This window comes from Diabrotica undecimpunctata, chromosome 3 (genome assembly GCF_040954645.1).
Source record: "Diabrotica undecimpunctata isolate CICGRU chromosome 3, icDiaUnde3, whole genome shotgun sequence".
Taxonomy (NCBI): domain Eukaryota; kingdom Metazoa; phylum Arthropoda; class Insecta; order Coleoptera; family Chrysomelidae; genus Diabrotica; species Diabrotica undecimpunctata.
The window spans coordinates 36,863,666-36,883,876 of NC_092805.1; the positions used below are offsets into that span (position 1 = coordinate 36,863,666).

Genomic DNA, 20,211 nt, shown 5'->3' on the forward strand with positions numbered 1-20,211 from the left:
ATACATTTATTGAAAAGGTCTACTATTAATTCTAAAAGTGCAGTCGGCCCATATTTAACCAGCTCTATGGGAATGTCTCCAGGCCCTGCGGCTTTTCCGTTTTTAACCTCTTTTAAGGTTTCCGTCAATTCAGATAATGTTATTATAGGGATTTTCTGTCTTTCGTCTCTGTTGTCTATTAATTCCCTTATCTTTTCCCATCTGTACTCTACTCTATCCTCTTTCAGCAGTTTCGTATAATATTCTTCCCATTCATTTAACTTTATGAGAGAAATGTTGTCTTCATTTTTCTCATTTTTCCTAAACTGTTTTAATGTTTTCCAAGCTTGCGCCACTTTTGTTCCACCCATAAATCTGTCCAGTTCATCACACTTAGCCTCCCAGTTTATATTTTTCGCCTTATCCACGTCTTTTTTAACTTCTCTATTCCATTTAGCGTATATTTCTCTGTCTTGAGGATCTTTGGATTGAAGCCATATGTGATATGCTTGTTTTTTCTTGAGAACTTTCTCTTCTAGTTCCGTTGACAACCATTCAGGTTTTCCTTTTTTCCGATTTTCAACTTTTCCCAGTGCTTCATTTGCCGCTTCATGAATATATTTTTTAATTACCTCATACAGACTTTCAGGGTCTAAGTCCTTTGTTTCTATATTTTTTATTTTCTGAGCTATTCTAATTTTATATAAGAACTTTGTCGAATCTTGTTTAAAGCTTTCCAGGTTATATTTTATGTTTTCTATGGTTGTTCCTATGTCTGTTACTTCATCATTTTTGTGACTTGATTGTTCTCTCTTAAATGTCACCATTACTTTTGCAATAATCATCACTTCAGAATGAACCAACTTAATCGTAGTCATGCCCAACATTTAAAAGAAATTATCTTTAAGAAGTAATTGTAAAGAATGGTACTTTTGTATGATAATAAATATTTTCAAATACAATTTATTTTTTTGATTGTTTTTTCTTGTTGAAAAAAGTACCTCTAAATGAATCACCCTTTACAATAATAGCAAACTAACTAGAAGTCTTTTGAATTTCTGTCCATTATTGTAAATCCAACTATCACTATCACGCAGATCCTGAATGTAGAGTTGTGGGGGTGTGGCAACCCTGAGTGTTTAAGTGTACCGAGAATACTATGCGAAAAACAAACTTACTGATTCACACAAAAAGGGCACTAAAAACTGATAATTAATTGCTCTCATATCAAGAGCGAGACAAATCGTTGATACATTGGAGAGCACTATATACGTGTATATGGAATTAATCCTTGACGGATTTTTGAAGGCTTAAGCCAACAGAGATGTTGCTTCGTCCCCTTAACTTGTTCTGATTTGTAGGTCAGGTTTCCAGGGAAGGTTTGTTTGAAACTTTGTATTTCTTACGTACATAAAAAACTAAGCACTGTTGTCATTAATATATTTACACTGTTGGCAAAGTATTGTCAAAAGTAGAACTACATTTTTACTGCTAAATTAAAAACATTTTAAATAGTTTTATATGTTCGAATGGATTTATTCGAACAGCGATTTTTGTGAAAGGGATAGTTGTTATGGATACGCCAAAGGAAGGTAACTATTCCATATGGAACAGTTTTTTAAATCATAATTTTTTGTATAATTCTTAATATAAACGAATCATTTTAGCTCCACTCTACTCATCGATATTGCTTAAGTTATTTCATAACAAAGATTAGAGAATCTACTTTAATAAACGGTTTTCAAAGTTTTCACAAAATAAAATAAAAATGAAAATACTGTGAGTAATATAAGGTGATTTATTAATTTGATATTTAATATTAAATTTAAAAAAATGGTTTAACATTGAGTACTTATCAACCTCTGGCATAATTGCCCTTTCACAAAAATTACTTGAAATATAAAAATAAAAAAATCGTAAATCATACAAAAAAGTGTAAATAGTAAAATCTCACAACTAAACGCAGTGTTACGAATTGGGTGCTGCAAAATTTGTTTGGGAAGGATATTCGAGGTGGCGGGTGGTAACACATGACGTCACATAAAGCTACCTAGTTTAGTGGTGGCCAAGCGAGCCTTGGTGGCTTGAACTTATTTTACCAATTTCACTGGTATACCAAATTCACGAATAGTTAAGTATATTTTATCTCTGTTTATATTATCATAGGCTTGTCGAAAATCTATAAAGACACATCACTTTATAAACAACTAACTTCTCTTCATCCGCCTAAACCAAATAATACTGTTATTATACTTGTGTCATCGATGTACAGTGAAACTGACCGGTACATTTTATAATACGACCATAAATGGAGTAGATGCGTAGTATGGATTCTTCTTCTTTCAGTGCCTATTCGTTCCGAATATTGGCAATCATTCTGGCTATAATTATTTTATTAACTGATGCTTTAAATAGATTCGTTGTTGTTGTGGAGAACCATTTCCTCAGGTTCTTCAACCATGATATTCTCCTTCTCCCAATTCCTCGCTTTCCGAATACTTTACCCTGTAGGATTACCTTCAGTAATCTGTATTTAGTGCTGTTTCTCATTATATGTCCGAGATATTCCAACTTTCTCCTTTTAATGGTATACATCACCTCTCTTTCTTTGCCCACTCTTCGTAATACGGTCTCGTTGGTTATCTTGTCTGTCCATGATATCCTTAGAATTCGCCTGTATAGCCACATCTCGAAGGCTTCAAGTTTTTTCTCCATTGCTAGTATGGATAACATGGTAAATATTCCACGAAAAGGAAAGGAAAACCGTGCGGTGACTGCGACTCTCGTCGAAGTCAACCCTTCTAAACACATACAACTATTATACAAAATGTACATACTTTCTTCTACTAACAAAAAACTAAAGTACATACATACCTGTGTATAAGATTTGTAAGAGGTTCGATTAATTTTTTACCTAGCCTAGGTTCTAAGGGAGTAAGGGCACCAAACTAAAAAGATAACGAAAAATAAAAGTTACTAAGCGTTTCTAGCAAAACTGAGCTTTGATACAGCAATGGCATGTGGTCGTTTTTGTTAGAACAAGATTTTTAGCTACTCTGCTTCTTAACTCCAAGATATGCTTTCAGAATTTTTGAGTATGTAGAAATTAAATAACATTAAAGTAGTTTTGTTCCTCTTTTTGCATGTCTATAAAAGTTATTTAAAACTATTTAATAAAGTGGGTATTTAATAGAGTGTAATACAGTGGTTTCTTTAGAAAAGTCAGGAAATTGTACAAATCATTTTAAACTGTGGAGCGACGTTCATGTCACCATCATGCATCACATAGTTTTGTATAGTTCTGGATTTTTACCACAACAAACCTATTCAAGGAACGAAGTACTCTGAAGATAATACCAACAAATAGTATGAGATCTTACTGCAACATCACTACGTTATTTAATCGAACTCACATTTTTACATACATTTAAAATTAGGAGAATACAAAATACAGAATTTATATCAAATTAAACCTAATTTTTTTAATATGATGATATAAGCTTGCCTGAGTAAAAATGTCGCAAATTATGGTCCTTCTTCTTAGGGTGCCTGTCCGTTCCGAACGTTGGCGATCATTCTGGCTATGATGACTTTGTTGGTTGCTATAGAGAATAGCTGTGTTGCTGTCTTTTTATACCACGCTCTCATGTTAGAAAGCCAGGATATTCTTCTACGTCCTGGGGCCCTTTTTCCATCAATTTTACCTTGAAAAATTAAGGTTGCCAACTGTTAAAAACGCGAGTTACCAAAGATGAAGTAAAAAAAAGGGCTAGCGCGCAACGTCACTCGTATGACACGGCCAGTGTCAGTTGTGTGAGTTTTTAAAGCATGCGTCGATAGATAGTGTTAATAATATACATATTATCACTTGTGTCGTTGTGCGCTAACTCTATTTTACTTTATATTTTGATACCTCTCGTTTTTAACAGCTGGCAACCCTAATTTGCGACCATTTTTTCTCAGACAACCTCATTATATTAAAAAAAAAATAGCTTAAATTTGATATAAAAAGATGCACATACGTCATGAACAGCGTTAACTAAATAAAATTTTAGTTCAAAAATTATTTACCATTAATTGAATTAAAACTATTTGCGGTAAGTTTTTGACTGACGACCTGTTATCAATGTATCTTCCTATTCTTAAATGTATGTAAAAATGTGAGTTTCATTAACTACATTATGAATGAAAATTAATAAATATTTTTAAACTGAAACTGAAAATTCGGGACTTAAGACTATCTTTTGACGTATACCAAAGATTACTCGGCAATTGTGTTTTCCAAACATTTATATTAACATGGTTTAACATATCAGGTAACATGAGTTAGCAATCCGCTTCAGTCAGGAGGAACATTTTTATTCGATAGATTTTGATAACGTCTGTAGCTGCTAACGAAATATTAAGAAGAAATAATTCCAGAGCACATTAATTTTTTCGTTATTGATCATTTACGTTTACGGTGTACGTTATATTCATTATATCTGAAAAGATATTCCGGATGGTGTCATATTTTGATTTAGAATTGTTTAGTACTTTTTGTGTTTTCTTTCAACAACTTGTGGTATTCTCAGTATCTGGGATTTTCCAAAGTTTATATACCCTTCTAACACTTTAAAAATGACATTTTTTTTACAATGAGACTCTTAATATTCTTCGCCCAAATTTTTCTTAATCATCACAGGTTAATTATCGTAAATTTTACTGATTTCATAGTTCACTTTGAAAAGCTTATTCCAATATTCTCTTTATACAAAAATATTCGACTGTTTGCCTAAGGGGCAAGTGGACTTACGCAGTAGTGATAAATTTCAAGGAATTCAGTTAATAGATGAGATGTATTTTACACCTGGACGGGTTGATGGTATTATTTGAGCGCAACTTTTTGTGTAAATAATATTCGAAAAAGATAGTAGGTTCTTCAGGTTCTCCAATAGCAACCCAAACGGGTTTAGGTTATAGTGTAATGGGTAAGGTTCCGGTATTAGCTCTTTTCTTTAACAGATGTACCTTTTTTAAAATCATGTAGGATTTTTTAGTAGAGCAGTCAACAAAGAAGTTCTGGGAAATAGAAGAGTTGTCCAAATCAAATGTACAGAAGCCTTGGAATGTCAGAATATATTTCTAGGCAACTGTTTTGTCCACAGTGGCACTCCCCTTTAAAAATTATCTGAATTGCGTCCATTATATTGTACACCACATCATGCGGTTTTTAAGCCAGATAATACTAGTATTCCAGTAAGGGTTGCACTAGATTGGAGTGCAACTTCGGCCTCGGGTATTTCACTAATGAAATTCTTCATCGTGGTCCCAAATTGTAAACACATATCGTTACTTTGTTGATTAATTTTAGGTTATTTGACAAATTCGAATTGAAGATGAACAGTTAATAAAGGATTAAAGATGAACGTCTCCTTTGGCATCAAATATTATTTTACGTGATCTTCATATGAATGATTTGGTTTCTAATTCTGATTCAGAGGAGGACACAGTTCAACTCTAAACATAATCTCAACTCTATTTAAAACAGGAGGGTTTGAGTTGACGAAATGGCCAACTAATTGTTTTAAAGGAAGCAGATACCAGAAGAAAAGCAGTTGTCTCGGACTAGTGAGTTTTAAAGTGACAAGGTTACAGTGGAATTATACAAATGTTAGTTCTAGTTTTAAAATAACTATTCCAGATTTGTCATTTTTTATGTGACTATAGTATTGTCTTTATGTACACGTTTTTCTATTAAATCTTGATTGTTTAAAACTTTTAAAATTAAGCAAGAAAAAAGCAAATTACAGCAGTACCCTTATCTATATCTCCACAAAATGATTCTATTAAAGCATCGAAGCATATGGTAAGAGCCGTCATTCCTACAGAGAGATATCATCTTGTACTAACTTATCGAAATATCAAATGATCTACAGTGCCAACCTCTTACAACGAGCGTTTTCGTTTTACACGAAATCTCAGCTAATCTAAGTTGACATGATATGAGGCAGCTCAACGAAACAAACAAATATTGCCATGCTCAAGTTAGCCAAGATTAACAAAGAAAAGGTGCAAAACGAAAGCAACTATTGTGTGTAAAATATGGATGGAATATACCAGGTGTGGTGTCATTAATATTTTTATATTTTTAGACCTACCTTTTAGATTATAATTAAAAATTACAACTGCACAAAGAGAAAATGTCTTGGTAACATTTGTTAAATAACGATTTTTTATGTAAAAATGCTTATTGTTCGTTACACAGCGAGTAAAAAATTGAATACATGCAATTACAAATAAATGATTGTTGATAACAGTGTTTAGATAACATGAATCATTTTTTCAATGATATGTGTAGATCGAACCTTATTTTTCTAATAACAATATGTTCTTGCAAAGGCATTACTTTGATCACTTTGTAAACCTACATTATACGTCACAAAAAATTAAACAAAAATCATTAAAACATATTCGTTAATAAATTCACTGTATGAATACGATATATTATATTCCTATTTCAATAAAATAAGTCGAAAACTTGTTGAGCACGGCTGATTGACACAGCAGAGCAGTAAAATTTTATATATAAAGATGTTGTAAAAGATATCTTCGCTTACTTGGTCTACTAGCAATAAAGTTATCGTTACATTCTTTAGGTATTTGATAAAATTACTGTCTACATAATTTGGCAATTCAACCAATGGCTATACATATAGAAAACTGTATGTTAGGGTATGTAAATATTACAGTCATCATGTAGAAATCTACAATTAAATTAAAAATTTTACCACAGCAGCACGCCGCGGTAGAGCCATCTCTAGAATCAGAAACAAATTTATATCCTCATATATAAAAAAATCACGGAAATAAAAACTATAGATATATAATGATTAATATGTTTCAGAAACAATAATTTTTTACTGGGAACTACATATTCTATACTAAAAATACAAAAATATAGAACTCAACACCTGGTATGGTCACATCCTAATAGAAAAATACCTTGCTATAATATTTAAGAGAGGTTGACTTAATTTCAAACCCACTGCCGGTTTTACCATAGTAAACGATGAAAACTGGTACAGAAAAAACAAATATTAGTTGTTATAAAATAACAAATTATGGATATATAGGGTGGAAATGACTTATGGAATAAAATTTCTGTTAAAAAATTATAAAAAATTCTGGGACCCGTCCACTTTTATATATAAATGTGAGCTTTTTAATGGAACACCCTGTATATTTTTATATTTTTAAAGATATCAACTAGCTACATCATCAAAATTTCTCCCCGTATTATTCATAATATACCCTACATCACGATAAAATTAGCTGAGATCACGTTGTTAAGCAGCTTTTAAAAGTATAAAAATATAGAGGGTGTTACATTAAAAATAAAGCTTATGGACTAGGCTAGGCTAGCGTGAATCACCTTACATTTAAATTTATGTTTACAAAAAAAAAACACATTTAAATATAAAAGTCGACGGGTCTTAGCGTTTTTTATGATTTTTTTTAAAACAAGGACAGAATAAATTTTATTCCATAACTGGTTTCCACCCTGTATAAGTTGTTTATGGTATTCTGATTTTTGTTGTTCTTTATAAGAGAAAATAATAAATATGAACCAACCTTCCTGGATATATACCACGAAAATAACGCCATAACTTTCTTACAAAACAAAACATTAGTCTTGTTGAAATTTGGATAAGTTTGAATTCAATAGTGTGCAAGATATAAATGACATTTTAGCATAAAAAATTTCGGAGAAAACGAGTTACCGTATAGAGGGAAACTCACTCTCCCACCAGAGTGGTATTTTACGTAAAAAGCTGGCCAAAAATGGAAATTTCAAAATCTAGCAAATTTCGGACCGGTTTTTGTAGTTGTCTTCAGGTAGCTGTATGTGACTAATGTGGCACCACCCCTACCCCAAATAGCCTTACCAAACAAATTTTACAGTAGCCACTTTGTAATACGTTTTGGCTGCGTTTAGTTGTGAGATTTTATAAAACTTTTTTGTACGATTTGCGGTTTTTTATTTTTGTATTTCAAATGATTTTTGCGAAAGGAGCAGTTATGAAAATGCCAGGGGAAGGTAAGTACTCAATATTGAATCCTTTTGTTTATATTGAAATACAAAAAATTAGATTAATTTTCGTTGAAGTTCAAGAAGCGTAATATTTTAAAAAATGGTTCAATATTGAGTACTTACTTTGGGCATATCCATAACTGCTCCTTTCACAAAAATCACTTGAATTATAAAAATAAAAACATCAAATCGTACAAAAAAGTGTAGTAAAATCTCACAACTAAACGCAGCCAAAACTTGTTATGAAGTGAGTGATATAACACGGTAAGGCTATTTGGGGTGAGGATGCTGCCACATACAACTATCTGGTTTAGGTACAAGAATCGGCACGAAATGCTAGTTTTGAAATTTTTAATTTTGTTCAGCTTTTAATGTAAGATACCACTCTGTATATATATATATATATATATATATATATATATATATATATATATATATATATATATATATATATATATATATATATACAAGGATTTCCACAGTTTTCACTGTATTCCTTCACTCAACCGTTTTCTCCAATTTTTCCTGTTTAGCCAGTCCCCTTCCTGTAGGTTTCTTCTACTCATTGCTTCGTCCACCTCATCTCTGAAAGATCTTCGGGGTCTGCCTCTCTTTCTTCTTCCTATCGGGCTCCACTCTGTTATTCTATTTATCCACCGATTTTGGTCTGCTCTTCTGACATGTCCGTACCAGGTTAACCTCTTCTGTTCGATGTAGTCTATTATGTCGGAGTTCATGCCCATTCTCCTCTTAATCTCCATGTTATTTATTCTATCTCTTCTTGTTACTCTGCAGCTTCTCCTTAGGAATTCCATATCTGTTGCTCTTATTTTGTTTTTGGTTTTCTTATTTATTGTCCAATTTTCACACCCATAAGTGAGGATACTTCTTGTCATGGTATTATATATTTTTTTCTTTGTTTTCATGCTGATGTTCTTATCCCATAGTACCGGGTTCAATTTTCGTATGCAGTCTCTTGTTTGTCCTAGTCTATTTTTTATATCTTCCTCCGTTGTTCCTTTGTTTGATATTATGAAACCTAAATACTTATACTTGTCTGTTCCTTTGATTTGTTTACCTTCGTCTATTTCCAGCTGTTTTATTTCTGTATTCTCCGTTGTTAGGTATTCAGTTTTCTTTAGGTTTATTTCCATCCCATTCTTTGTATATTCCTGCTCCAGTTTTCTCATCATAAAACTGAGGTCATCCTCGTCTTGTGCGATCACTATTTGGTCGTCGGCAAAACTTAGCGTATATAGATATTCGTTCCTTACTGGTATACCCATTCCTTCGCACTTTCTTTTCCATGGTTTCAGGGTTTTTTCCAGGAATATTTTGAACAGGGTGGGGGATGTGGAGCAACCCTGTAGTAGTCCCTTTGTCGTCTTAAATGGACTGCATATTCTATTGCTCGTTTTGATAGCTACTTCGTTATTCTTGTAGAGTGCTTTTACCGCGTTTATTAATCTTCGTGGAACTTCGATGTTTTCCATTGCTTCCCATAGCTTGGTTCTAGGTATTGAGTCATATGCCTTCTTAAGATCAACAAAAGCCAGATGGACGGATCTATTTTTGGCCATTCTTTTTTCTATTAGTTGTTCGACCGTGTAAATGTGATCAAAGCATGCTTTCCCCGCTGTGAAACCTGCCTGGTCTTCTCCGGTTTTATCTTGTACATATATTTCTAATTTTTCCTTTATGGTCTTTCCATACAGTCTGCCTATAGACGATATAATGCTGATTCCCCGATAGTTTTCGCAGTTTTTTCTATTTCCTTTCTTGTATATTGATGTCATATATGCTTGGGTCCATTCTGCCGGTAAGTCTTCTCCATTCAGTGCTCTCTCAAACATTTTATGTATCATACGGAATAACTTTTCCGATCCGTTTTTTATCAATTCATTTGGTATTCCGCCGGGACCTTCTGCTTTTTTGTTCTTTAGAGTTTTGATCGTTCTTTTTACCTCAGCTAGGCTTAATTCGATTTCGTCATGTGTGTAGATTTCTATTCCGTCTATTTCTGATTGTTTGAATTCGGGGCGGTCTTCGGTTAGCAATTTTTTATAGTATTCTTGCCATTCGTTTTCTTTGATTTGACCGATCTTGATTTTCTCTGTCTTATTTCTTTGGAGCGACTTTAAGATGCGCCATGACTCTGAATTTCTCGTTCCTCCTATGTGCTGTTCTATCTCTGTGCATGTTTTTTCCCATCTTTCATTTTTTTCATTTGCTACTTTTCTTTTCACTTCTTTATTTTTTTTTCTGTATAGTTCCAAGTCCTCATAGTTTTTTGTGTTCAGGTATTTTATATGAAGTTCTTTTTTCTCTTTTATGCATGTTAGTGTGTCTTCGGTTAATTTCGTAGTTTGGTGGGTGTATTTTTGGTCCGCTTCTCCAAGAGCTTCTAGGGCTGCTGTCTTCATGCAGGTTTTTATGTGTTCGTATGTTTGTTCTAATGATTCATACCGAAACTCTTCTAGCTTTTGGTCCAATCTTCGCTTATATAGGCCTTTTATTGAGTCTTCTTCTAATAAATTGATTTTGAATTTCTTTTCTTGTGTTGTGCCAAGCCAAGACAATACCACTCTGTGCATCGTCTAAAAATCAGTATAATTCAGGAAATATTGATGTCTTTCGTAAGTTTATTGATACAGTTCGTTGACTGAACATAAGAGCAATTCAACAGTCATAATAAGCTATTTTAGTGATCATTACCTCATTAGAAGAAAACTTCACTTTCGAAAACTTTGGGTAGATCAGTTTCAATGTTGTTGAATAAAGATCAATAAACCGTTTGTGTTGAAATTTCTCAAACGTTACACCGACATAGTACCAAGAATAGTTCCAATCCACAGGATTCTGTGGGAAGGATTGTAAGAAATCAGATTAATTACATGCTAGTAAATAAGAGGTGAATTGAAGGCAAGAGAGGAATGGGACGCAAGAAAATGTCCTGGCTCCGAAACATAAGGCAATGGACAGGGATTAACGACATACAATCTCTGATACATATTGCAAGAAATAGAGAATTAATGGAAAATGTGATCGCTAACATCCATTAGTGGATTTGCATCTAAAGAAGAAGAAATAAGAGGTATAGGAACAGCTTTACATCTGTCAAAACATACCCGGAGGCAGACATAAACTCTAATCATGTACCAGTTGTAGGTAATTTCAAAGTCAGGATGAAGAAGGTTACAAGTAAGTCGATGAAGAAGTAAAATGTTAGAAAACTGAAAGATTCCAATGTTCGACTGAAGGTGAGTGAAAACCTCAATACAAAGGTGCTAAAATGCAGAAATGCAGGAACTATAGAGGAAAGTCTGACCATCGTACAAAAAACAGTGAAAGAAATAAAAACAAACAACACCTGAAGAAAGATACAGAAAAACGGAAATCGTGGATGACCGATGAAATACTTGAAATGGATCAGAGAAAAAAAAACAAAGAAAATCTCCAAGAATATAAGAGAATACATACCATCGTCAGAAGAAAGATAAGACAAGTCAAAGAGAAACAAAAAACAGAATAATGTCAAGAAATAGAGGAGTATCAGAGTCGATATGACAACTCAGTGTCCATCGAAAGTGAAGGAAATAGCTGGAAAGTTCCGAAAACGCACAGCGGAAAACTAACAGATGATAAAGGAAAGCTTGCCATAACTAAAGAAGATAAAAAGAAAGTATGGGAAGAATACTTGGAAAAACTTTTCCACGACCTTAGAACAATACAAGAACCCACCATTGAAGAAAATTCAGGTTCCGCAATCCTACCAGAAGAAATAACGGCAGCCGTCAGACAAATGAAGGATGGAAAGGCACCGGGACTTTATGAAATTCCTGCAGAACTGCTGAAGCTATTAGATTCAGAACAAAATAAAAATAATAACTGAAATATTTAATGAAATATACAAGGCAGGAAAAATATCAGTAGAGTGGCTCAAATCGGAGTTCGTACCATTGCCTAAACAACAAGGAACAAAAGTTTGTGAAGACTGTAGGAGCATAAGCCTAATGAGCCATCTGCTGAAGTTGTTTTTAAAAGTCACCTACAAAAGAATTTACCGGCAATGCGAGGAACAAATTGCGCCCAATCAGTTTGGATTTGTGAACGCCGTTGGTACAAGGGAAGCTTTATTTAGCGTGCAGGTATTGTTTCAGAAATGTAGAGATGTCAGCTGTGATGTTTTTGCATGCCTGATTGACTACAAGAAGGCTTTTCGATAGAGTCAGGCATGAACAAATGATGGAAGTGCTGAAGAGGACAGGGATTGATGGAAAAGACCTAAAAATAATAGCTAACCTGTAATGGAATTAATCAGCGGTACTCCGAATAGATGGAGAATATACAGATCAGGTCAAAATCTTAAGGGGAGTGAGACAGGGGTGCATAATTTCACCACTGATATCTGTACTCGGAGCACATTTTTGAAGAGTCTCTAAAAGCCGAAAACCTGCGGTATGCAGATGATACAATAGTGTTTTCCAATACTATAGAAGGGCTGCAAAACTTAATGAACAAAATAACGGAAACAAGTAGAACATATGGACTGGATATAAACACCAGCAAAAGCAAGCTAATAATCATCAGCAAGGAAAACAGAACTGTAGCAAATCTGTATGTGAACCAAATGAGAATTGAACTTGTCTTATAATACAACTACTTGGAAATTATAATCAATGAGTGGTGGCACAATACCCAAGAGATTAAATATCGCATCGGAAAGGTAAAAAGTGCATTCTTGACTATGAGCTCTGTGTTCAAGAGCCGTGACCTGACCCTAGAAACAAAAATAAGGCTCCTTGAATGTTACGTATACTCAGTGCTTCAGAAACTATATCAAAACTTCAGGTTTTTGAGCTATGGTTATACAGAAGGATCCTGAAGATACTATGGACAAAGTCACCAATGAGGAAGTACTACGGAGGATGAACACAACCGCAGATTTGGTCAACATCGTGAAGGGACGTAAGCTGCAGTACTTGGAACATATAATGAGAAATCAAGGCAGATATGAGCTATTCCAATGCATTTTGCAAGGTAAAATTGAAGGAAAAAGGAGTCCAGGACGAAGAAGAATATCCTGGCTTGCTAACCTGACAGTATGGTATAGAAAGACAGTACAGCTATTCCGTATAGCAACCAACAAAGTCATCATAGCCAGAATGATCGCCAACGTTCGGAACGGACAGGCACCCTAAGAAGAAGAAATACCAAGCAAGAGGTGAGGCACTTTGATATCGTATACAGACCTATAATAAAATATACATACAACAGAAACGCCAATGTCCTTGCTTTGGACTTTGGAAGCTTTACAAAGCTTTTTCTTTGGAATCAAATTAAGTACCTATGTGTGCCAGGTAACTTTTTAGCCACACTGTGAATGGATTAAAATTTATAACTTTGAATTAGTTTTTCTAACTTTGGACTATAAAGTTAGAAAAACGAATGGAACAAAGACACCGTTTCTGAACTACAAAAGCCGTCAAGTAGTACTTAGAGGGGTCTAAACTACCAGAGGAATTCGGAAAAGGAGTGTATGCGTCCAGACCTAAAGAGTCAAAAAGCCTCGGCAAAATGCAAAGCATCTTTCAAGCACACACGAATGCTATTAGAAGATGCACCCAGTTAAACTTAGACAAAAAATTCGAAGAGTTTGTCATAATGTCCGTCAGTCATTAAATCACTAAAACCATATGTTATCAGCTTCACAGTGGTATGGGAATACAAAAACAAGCAAATTAGCCAGAAGTGGTCAAAAAATATTTTATGGAAAAACAGCTTAATACTGGAAGAAATTGTAAAATAAGTAGATCGCAAAAGATACAAACATTGGGGAAACTTACAAATTTATTAATTAAAAATACTTCTAGGGAACTATAAACAGACAATTTAAAGCTTGCATTAGTTACTAATCTAAACTAAACAGGAACACTCCTCAGGCTCTTATCGACTGAGAAAGCAACTGAAAACATTGAATGCCACATGAAGTAGCTGAAGGGATTTACTCAACATAAAGCTTCTATATATACCAAACTTCCTGGGAGGAATAGAAAGGACTGTGTAAGCTGATATAATCACTGAGAAACGAACAAAGAAGGCCAGAAAAGAGGAACACTAGTTCTTATAATTCAGCTTTTCATTACAGTCTCTTGGAGCCTGTCTGAGCATCTTATTGACCCAAAAAACGGGAACGTGTTATACTATAAATGTTCCTCCTGTATAACAACGGCCCTAGCATATAGTAGCCCTAACGTAAAATAAGCAAATCAAATTGATTTTTTGTTTCAAAAGGCTCTATAAAATCCAGATTTCTCACTATGTGATTAATACACTGACACTGCAATGGAAAAAGTAAGAAAGTGTTTTGACGATGTGGATCAGCTGGTGTGTAAGTGCTTAAGGGTACCCTCCTGTTTTTGTATAAGAATGGAATATAGGATCTATCTCGGTGTTGGGAAAAATATAGTCACAAGAACAGAATGCATATAAGAAAATTAAGACATTATTCATTTATTGTATTTATAATAAAACGTTATCAATAAAGGTTGGTTTATATTTCATTCGCACGCGTATATTCTAAGTTTTATAGTAAAAATTACATAAATTTATTTTCTGGCGATGGAACACAAATACCTGCTATTTACAAATAATTCTTTTGCTGGGACCTGAGGAATTTAACGAACTGGTATGTCTAAAATTGCTATCTGTCTGGGCTAGTGGTGGGGCTGACTGGGTGGATTGATCAGCTCAAGAGGTTGTGTTGCTTTCACTGCCGGTCACAAGCCCGGACAAAGGAGGAGGGATCACAGATGAGGCTAGTAAACTACCTGTGGTAAAGAAGGACTCTACTCACAGAATTATAGGAGCAGCCTCGGAGAACGGACGGATCACACATGACAAAAAAGCACGAAAACGGAAACGAATATGGAAAAAGGATATACTAAGACTCAGAAGCTGGAACGTCATATCATAGAATACAAATGAGCAAGATTTTATTAAAAAACTCATTATCAGTTGGCGCTACAGCCCTTCGTGAGCCTTAGCCTGCCTCAAAACATTATTCAATCCTTCCCTGTCGTATGTATATCTTCTCCATCCCCTTTCTACAATCTCCCTTAAATCGTCCAGATACCTGAATTTAGGTCGCTCCCTTCTTCTTCTTCTTCTGACCGGCTTATTTAGCATGGTCATTTTAGAAGGATCACTTTTATCCCTCCGCATAACGTGGCCCACCCACCTTAGGCGGTTTATTTTAATGTTTTTCACGATATATGCACCACCAAAAAGTCTCATCATCATCATCAATTGGACTATATTTGTCCACTGCTGAACGTAGGCCTCAGGTAAAATTTTCCACCTATTTCTATCTTGAACTTCTTGCATCCAAAAAGTCTATAGAGTTCGAAATTATTTCGCTTTCTCCACAGACCCTGTTCGTTAACTCCACCATATATGGTCCTCAATACTTTTCTTTCAAAGATTTATTCAAGAACTGGATAGGCAACAAAAGATACCAAAATCATATCCAATTCTACACTGTAGTCAAAGATGCTCGAGCTCAGGAAGGAGTAGCAATAATACCTCGCAAGAAATTTGAAAACAGCATGGAATGAGTTAAATATGTAAACCAGAATATAAAGCCGGTTCAAATAAATGTAAAATTCATTTTGTGTGCACCTGATATGAAAAAAGCAATAGGAAAAAGAAAATGATTCTTTGACGAGCTACAGGACATACTAGACAACATTAATAATCATGATACTGTATTCGTAACGGCCGATTTCAATTCAAGAACTGGGAGTACCACCATACCTGGTATTCTGCAGAGATTCAACGAAGAATGAACAAAGGAAACTGAGAAAAACTGATAATACTCATAAATCTGCTCCAATAATGAATTATATATAAACAATACATATTTATATAAATATACATCTAACACATGCCTGCCAGATCGACTTTGTAATCACTTAACAGAAAACTGCACACTAGCCACATACTGGATGTAAGAACATTTATTTCAGCAACTGCTATCACAAAACATAGTTTGGTCTTATGCAAAGCTCGAATTATCGCATATAAATCCACGAGAAGAAGCGAACCGAACTATATATGTATATATCCTTGGAAATCGAGAGCACTAAAAACCACTACCAAAGACGAATGGAATTAAAGATATCTAGGAACTGCATAACAGAAATAGACAGCGTTATGTAAAAACGAAATCATACAATAAAATACAAGATAATATAAACAAATGAAAGGTTATATCTTCAGATCAAGTTGAGTGCCCATTCAAGGCTTGGAGGTGTAGTTGTGAAGAAGTTTTTTGGGTTCCCTCGGTGTGCCCTCAATTCACAAGTCCCCACTATGTGTTGGATTGTTTAATCTGGAGCACCACAGTAGCAGCTGGAAGCAGACTTATGTATGTTTTCCCCACTTATGTAGGTTGTGTGTGCACACTGCATGTCCCGTTTTAATTCGATTAAGGCTTTTCCATATGTTTCATGGCTGGTTTAAGCCATCATGCTTTTGGACTGGGTCAATAAGGTTGGATAATTCACGTGGAGCTTCTTGAGTCCACAGCGTGCGCTATCTGGAGGTAACATTGAAATAATATGCAGTTAACTTTTGGGCTGTTACTATTGGTGGTTTTCTGGATGCAACTAGGTTTGCTGCTAAACTCGGGATGTCTTCATGAATTGGGAGTTGTAAATTACTATTTATTTTCGAATACTCTTTTATCAAGACTTTTGTCTTCGTAGAACAGGCGAAGATATATGACTGAGGATGGAAAGCCAATATAGTGAAGTAGTCTTGATGCAGCCGCTAAATATTCTCATTGCTATATTAAGTTGCGTATTCACTATCTTAACATGGCGACTATTTAGTCAGACTCGTGCACAGTATTCTACCACACAGTAGATCAAACTTAACACAGATCTTTGCAGTGTGTCCGAAGATGCACCCCAGTTAGTACCACAGAGATTTTGAATAAGGTTATTTCTAGTACTTATTTTTTGTGCAGTTATTTGTAGATATTTTTTAAACAAGTTGACTTCCAGATATTTTGGGTAGGATTGGTAGGGTAGTGGTACGTTCCTCACTTTGATTTCTAATTTTTGGTTTGCCTTTTGATTATTGAGATGAAAACAGCTTACCTTACCTTCGATTAAGTATGAAACCTGCTTGTTCGAGTGGGATATTTTCAAGAATTTGTGGGCCTGTTTAAGATAAGCTGTTCCAAGAGTTTATAGCAGCAGTTGAGAATCGTGGAGTTTATTGGGTTTTAATACAGCAATTATTTTGCTCTATTTAAAAGCATTTGGTATGTTTCCAGTAATTAAGATCTGTGATTAGAACGCAGCCAATGTCCTTTCTTGTCCTTTGGCCATATTGTAGTAGAAACTCAGGATGTATTCCGTCAAAACCAGGCGCCTTGCCAGTTTTCATGTCTCCGAGGGCTGATATTATTTCTTCAGTGGTGAATTCGTGGGAGAGTTTTCAGTAATGTCGGCCTGTTTTGCGTGAATTATTGAGTTCCTTTTTTATATATTTTGTGTGCTATTTATCACGTGGAGCCCTAGATAGGGTCACTATTGTGCATGCCATTTGGTCGAGGTATAACCAGTGGGATTTTTTTTTCTTCATTTAACGTATGTAATAGGTCATTAGCTACGTCTGGGTCACTATATACTCATTGTAAAGTTCTTCACATTCATGATTCCATTCCGGGGTATACTCTTTGTGGTAAACTCTTGGGATACACTTTTTTGCAGTTGATATTATCGCACCTACAAATCTATCGTAGCTTTCAGGTTTAGTTGGGACCCATCCAGTAGAAATGGATCATGACATGTATGGAGGTCAAAAGAAGGTATGGAATATGCTAAGAGGAAGAAAGAAGGAAATAAATGAGAAAATTCAAACAAACATTATAAAACCTAAAACCTAGACAGAACACTTCAATAATCCGTAAAATGGCACCGAAATATACACTGAAGAACAAGTAACACACATAACCATGTAGAAGTAGACTGAATCCAGATCAAAAGCTAAAAGAGGAACAAATATATCCAATGGATATATCCAAACATTGAATATTGTGCACCACATTAATAAATTTTAGTAATCTTTACAACTCTTATTTAAATAACGTGCAAAATGAATATCGTGTTTTGTTTCTCTTAACAGAATTTAAAAAAATATTCATCAAATACCTTGATATAATGAAAAACTGGATAAAATGCAAACACTACTTACTAGTTTAATAATTTTGATTAGCATCCAGTTATTTGTACTTGTCGTCATTAGTTTAAAGAAGACTGGAGCAAGACTCAAATAGTTCTTCGGATTTTTTCTAGCTAGTTCACATACAACATTAACTGCTGCTGATTGAACACCTACAATTTAAAGACAAATTAAATATGTAGCATTTTCGTTTCACCCTGTTATCATAAAACACCGAAAAATATTCTTAATCTTTTTGCGTCTCTGAAATTGAACTTAACTTAACATTTTTGGAGTTTGTTTATAATAAGAAAATTTCTATTTCGAAGGATCTTATTTCCGCCTAGATATTTACGCTGAAAATAAACAACAATCTCTCCGCTGATGTGGGCAAAGAGAATAATGTTTGAGGATGATGCCACTTCTCGATGGACCGACCGCGAGAGCAGTCGTTTTCATTGTGGAAGTCAGAATTTGGTCATAGGGACTTCGATGTTGGACGACGGAGAAGAATGGCAGCGACTGAGCAGTAAAGTTCGTTTTTGTAGAGTTTGAAAACCGGCAAAAGATTCCCTTAATCCATGAGTTTTGATGAGAAGGTGATTTGAGCTCAAAATGCCATGTGGCAATCTTTATAAAGTGAGTTAATCACTGTTTGTTGTAAGCTGTATCAGCGTCTTGAGGGCTAAGTAAGCCGACATGATTTTAAGTGAAGGATCACATATTGTTATCATCCAGAATAACCTGAAGTCCAGTTTTGGTATATGATTTGATTTCTCCCAGGATTTGTCAGCTTCCATTTAGTAATGTTAAATTTTTCTAAATAAACATTTATCGTTAATACAATAAGATTTGCTCTCATATAAATTTAAAAGTTTATAAATAAATATGTAATTTTATGTAATAAATATAAAGTTTTATGTATCAGCTAATTCTGAATAATTGATAAATTAATTAATAATTCAGAACTGTTTGGTAGTTAATTTCGACATATGACAGTTAGTACATCTTTTCTGTCATTTGGTACATAAAGTTTTAAAGTTTGTTTTGTTGGAAGGTTCAATTATTCTTTGTTGATAAATTTAGATAATATTTTTTGTAATAACTGTTTATGTACAATAAAAATAAATATGTAATTTTTCTCTTAAACTACGAGTTTAAAAAATTATTTCTTTTAAAAAGATATTTATCCTTAAAACATTTTTAGGAAAGAAAAACCTAAACCTTTCTTTCTAAGCAGCAGGAGGATTTTTTTAAATGGAGTCCTAATTTTAAATAGTTTCGAAATCTTGTTTAGTGTTGCCCAGGACATCTCTGTAAGTATTTCTTCATTTCTTTTTCGTAGTAAGTTCTCTCAGTCTTCCCCTAAAAAAGGAATCATTATCCACGACCTTGCTCTCCAACCAAAACACAAGTAATCGCTCGCAAATGTTTCAATTTATTTGCTTAGCCTATCTCCAAGCCCAGTGATTGTTCAGTCCCCCTTTTTAACCCCCAATAAACAAATAAAATTGTTACAAATATTATAACTTATATTACATAATTTTTTACTGTTTGCTACATTACAAAGCCAGCACATTGCACATTTATTAATGCTAAATTACACAAATCTTTGTTTTTTATTGGGAGTTGATGCTTCCATTTTTTTAATGTAATTGCTTTTATGATCGTCTTCAAATATTATTTCTAGTATTGGTTTTGGTTTCTTTTAAAAAGTTCCATAAAATATTGGATCAAAGTTATCTTAGTAAGACTTAAAACAAATATTTACCTGGATCTGGGTCTTCTAATTTTTCCTTTAACCTAGGAAAGGCAGGCCTCAAGGCATCTGGATACTTTAAAAATACTTTATACATCATTAATACAGCTTTTTTTCTTATGTAAGGTTTAGTTGAACTGAGCTAAAAGTACAGAAAAATATTTCT

At 34.1% G+C, this 20,211-nt stretch overlaps 1 protein-coding gene across 1 annotated transcript in view; it reads right to left on the bottom strand.

Annotated features, from left to right (window-relative positions):
• Positions 1–20,211, bottom strand: part of g (adaptor-related protein complex 3, delta 1 subunit-like garnet) — a 62,021-nt gene that overhangs the window by 36,653 nt on the left and 5,157 nt on the right. Inside the window, exons 6-8 of the mRNA XM_072525737.1 lie at positions 20,058–20,187; positions 18,320–18,459; positions 2,854–2,927 (exon numbers count right to left, since the gene is read on the bottom strand). Of these exons, the coding sequence (XP_072381838.1) occupies positions 2,854–2,927; positions 18,320–18,459; positions 20,058–20,187 (344 nt within the window). The remainder of the gene's footprint in view (positions 1–2,853; positions 2,928–18,319; positions 18,460–20,057; positions 20,188–20,211) is intronic.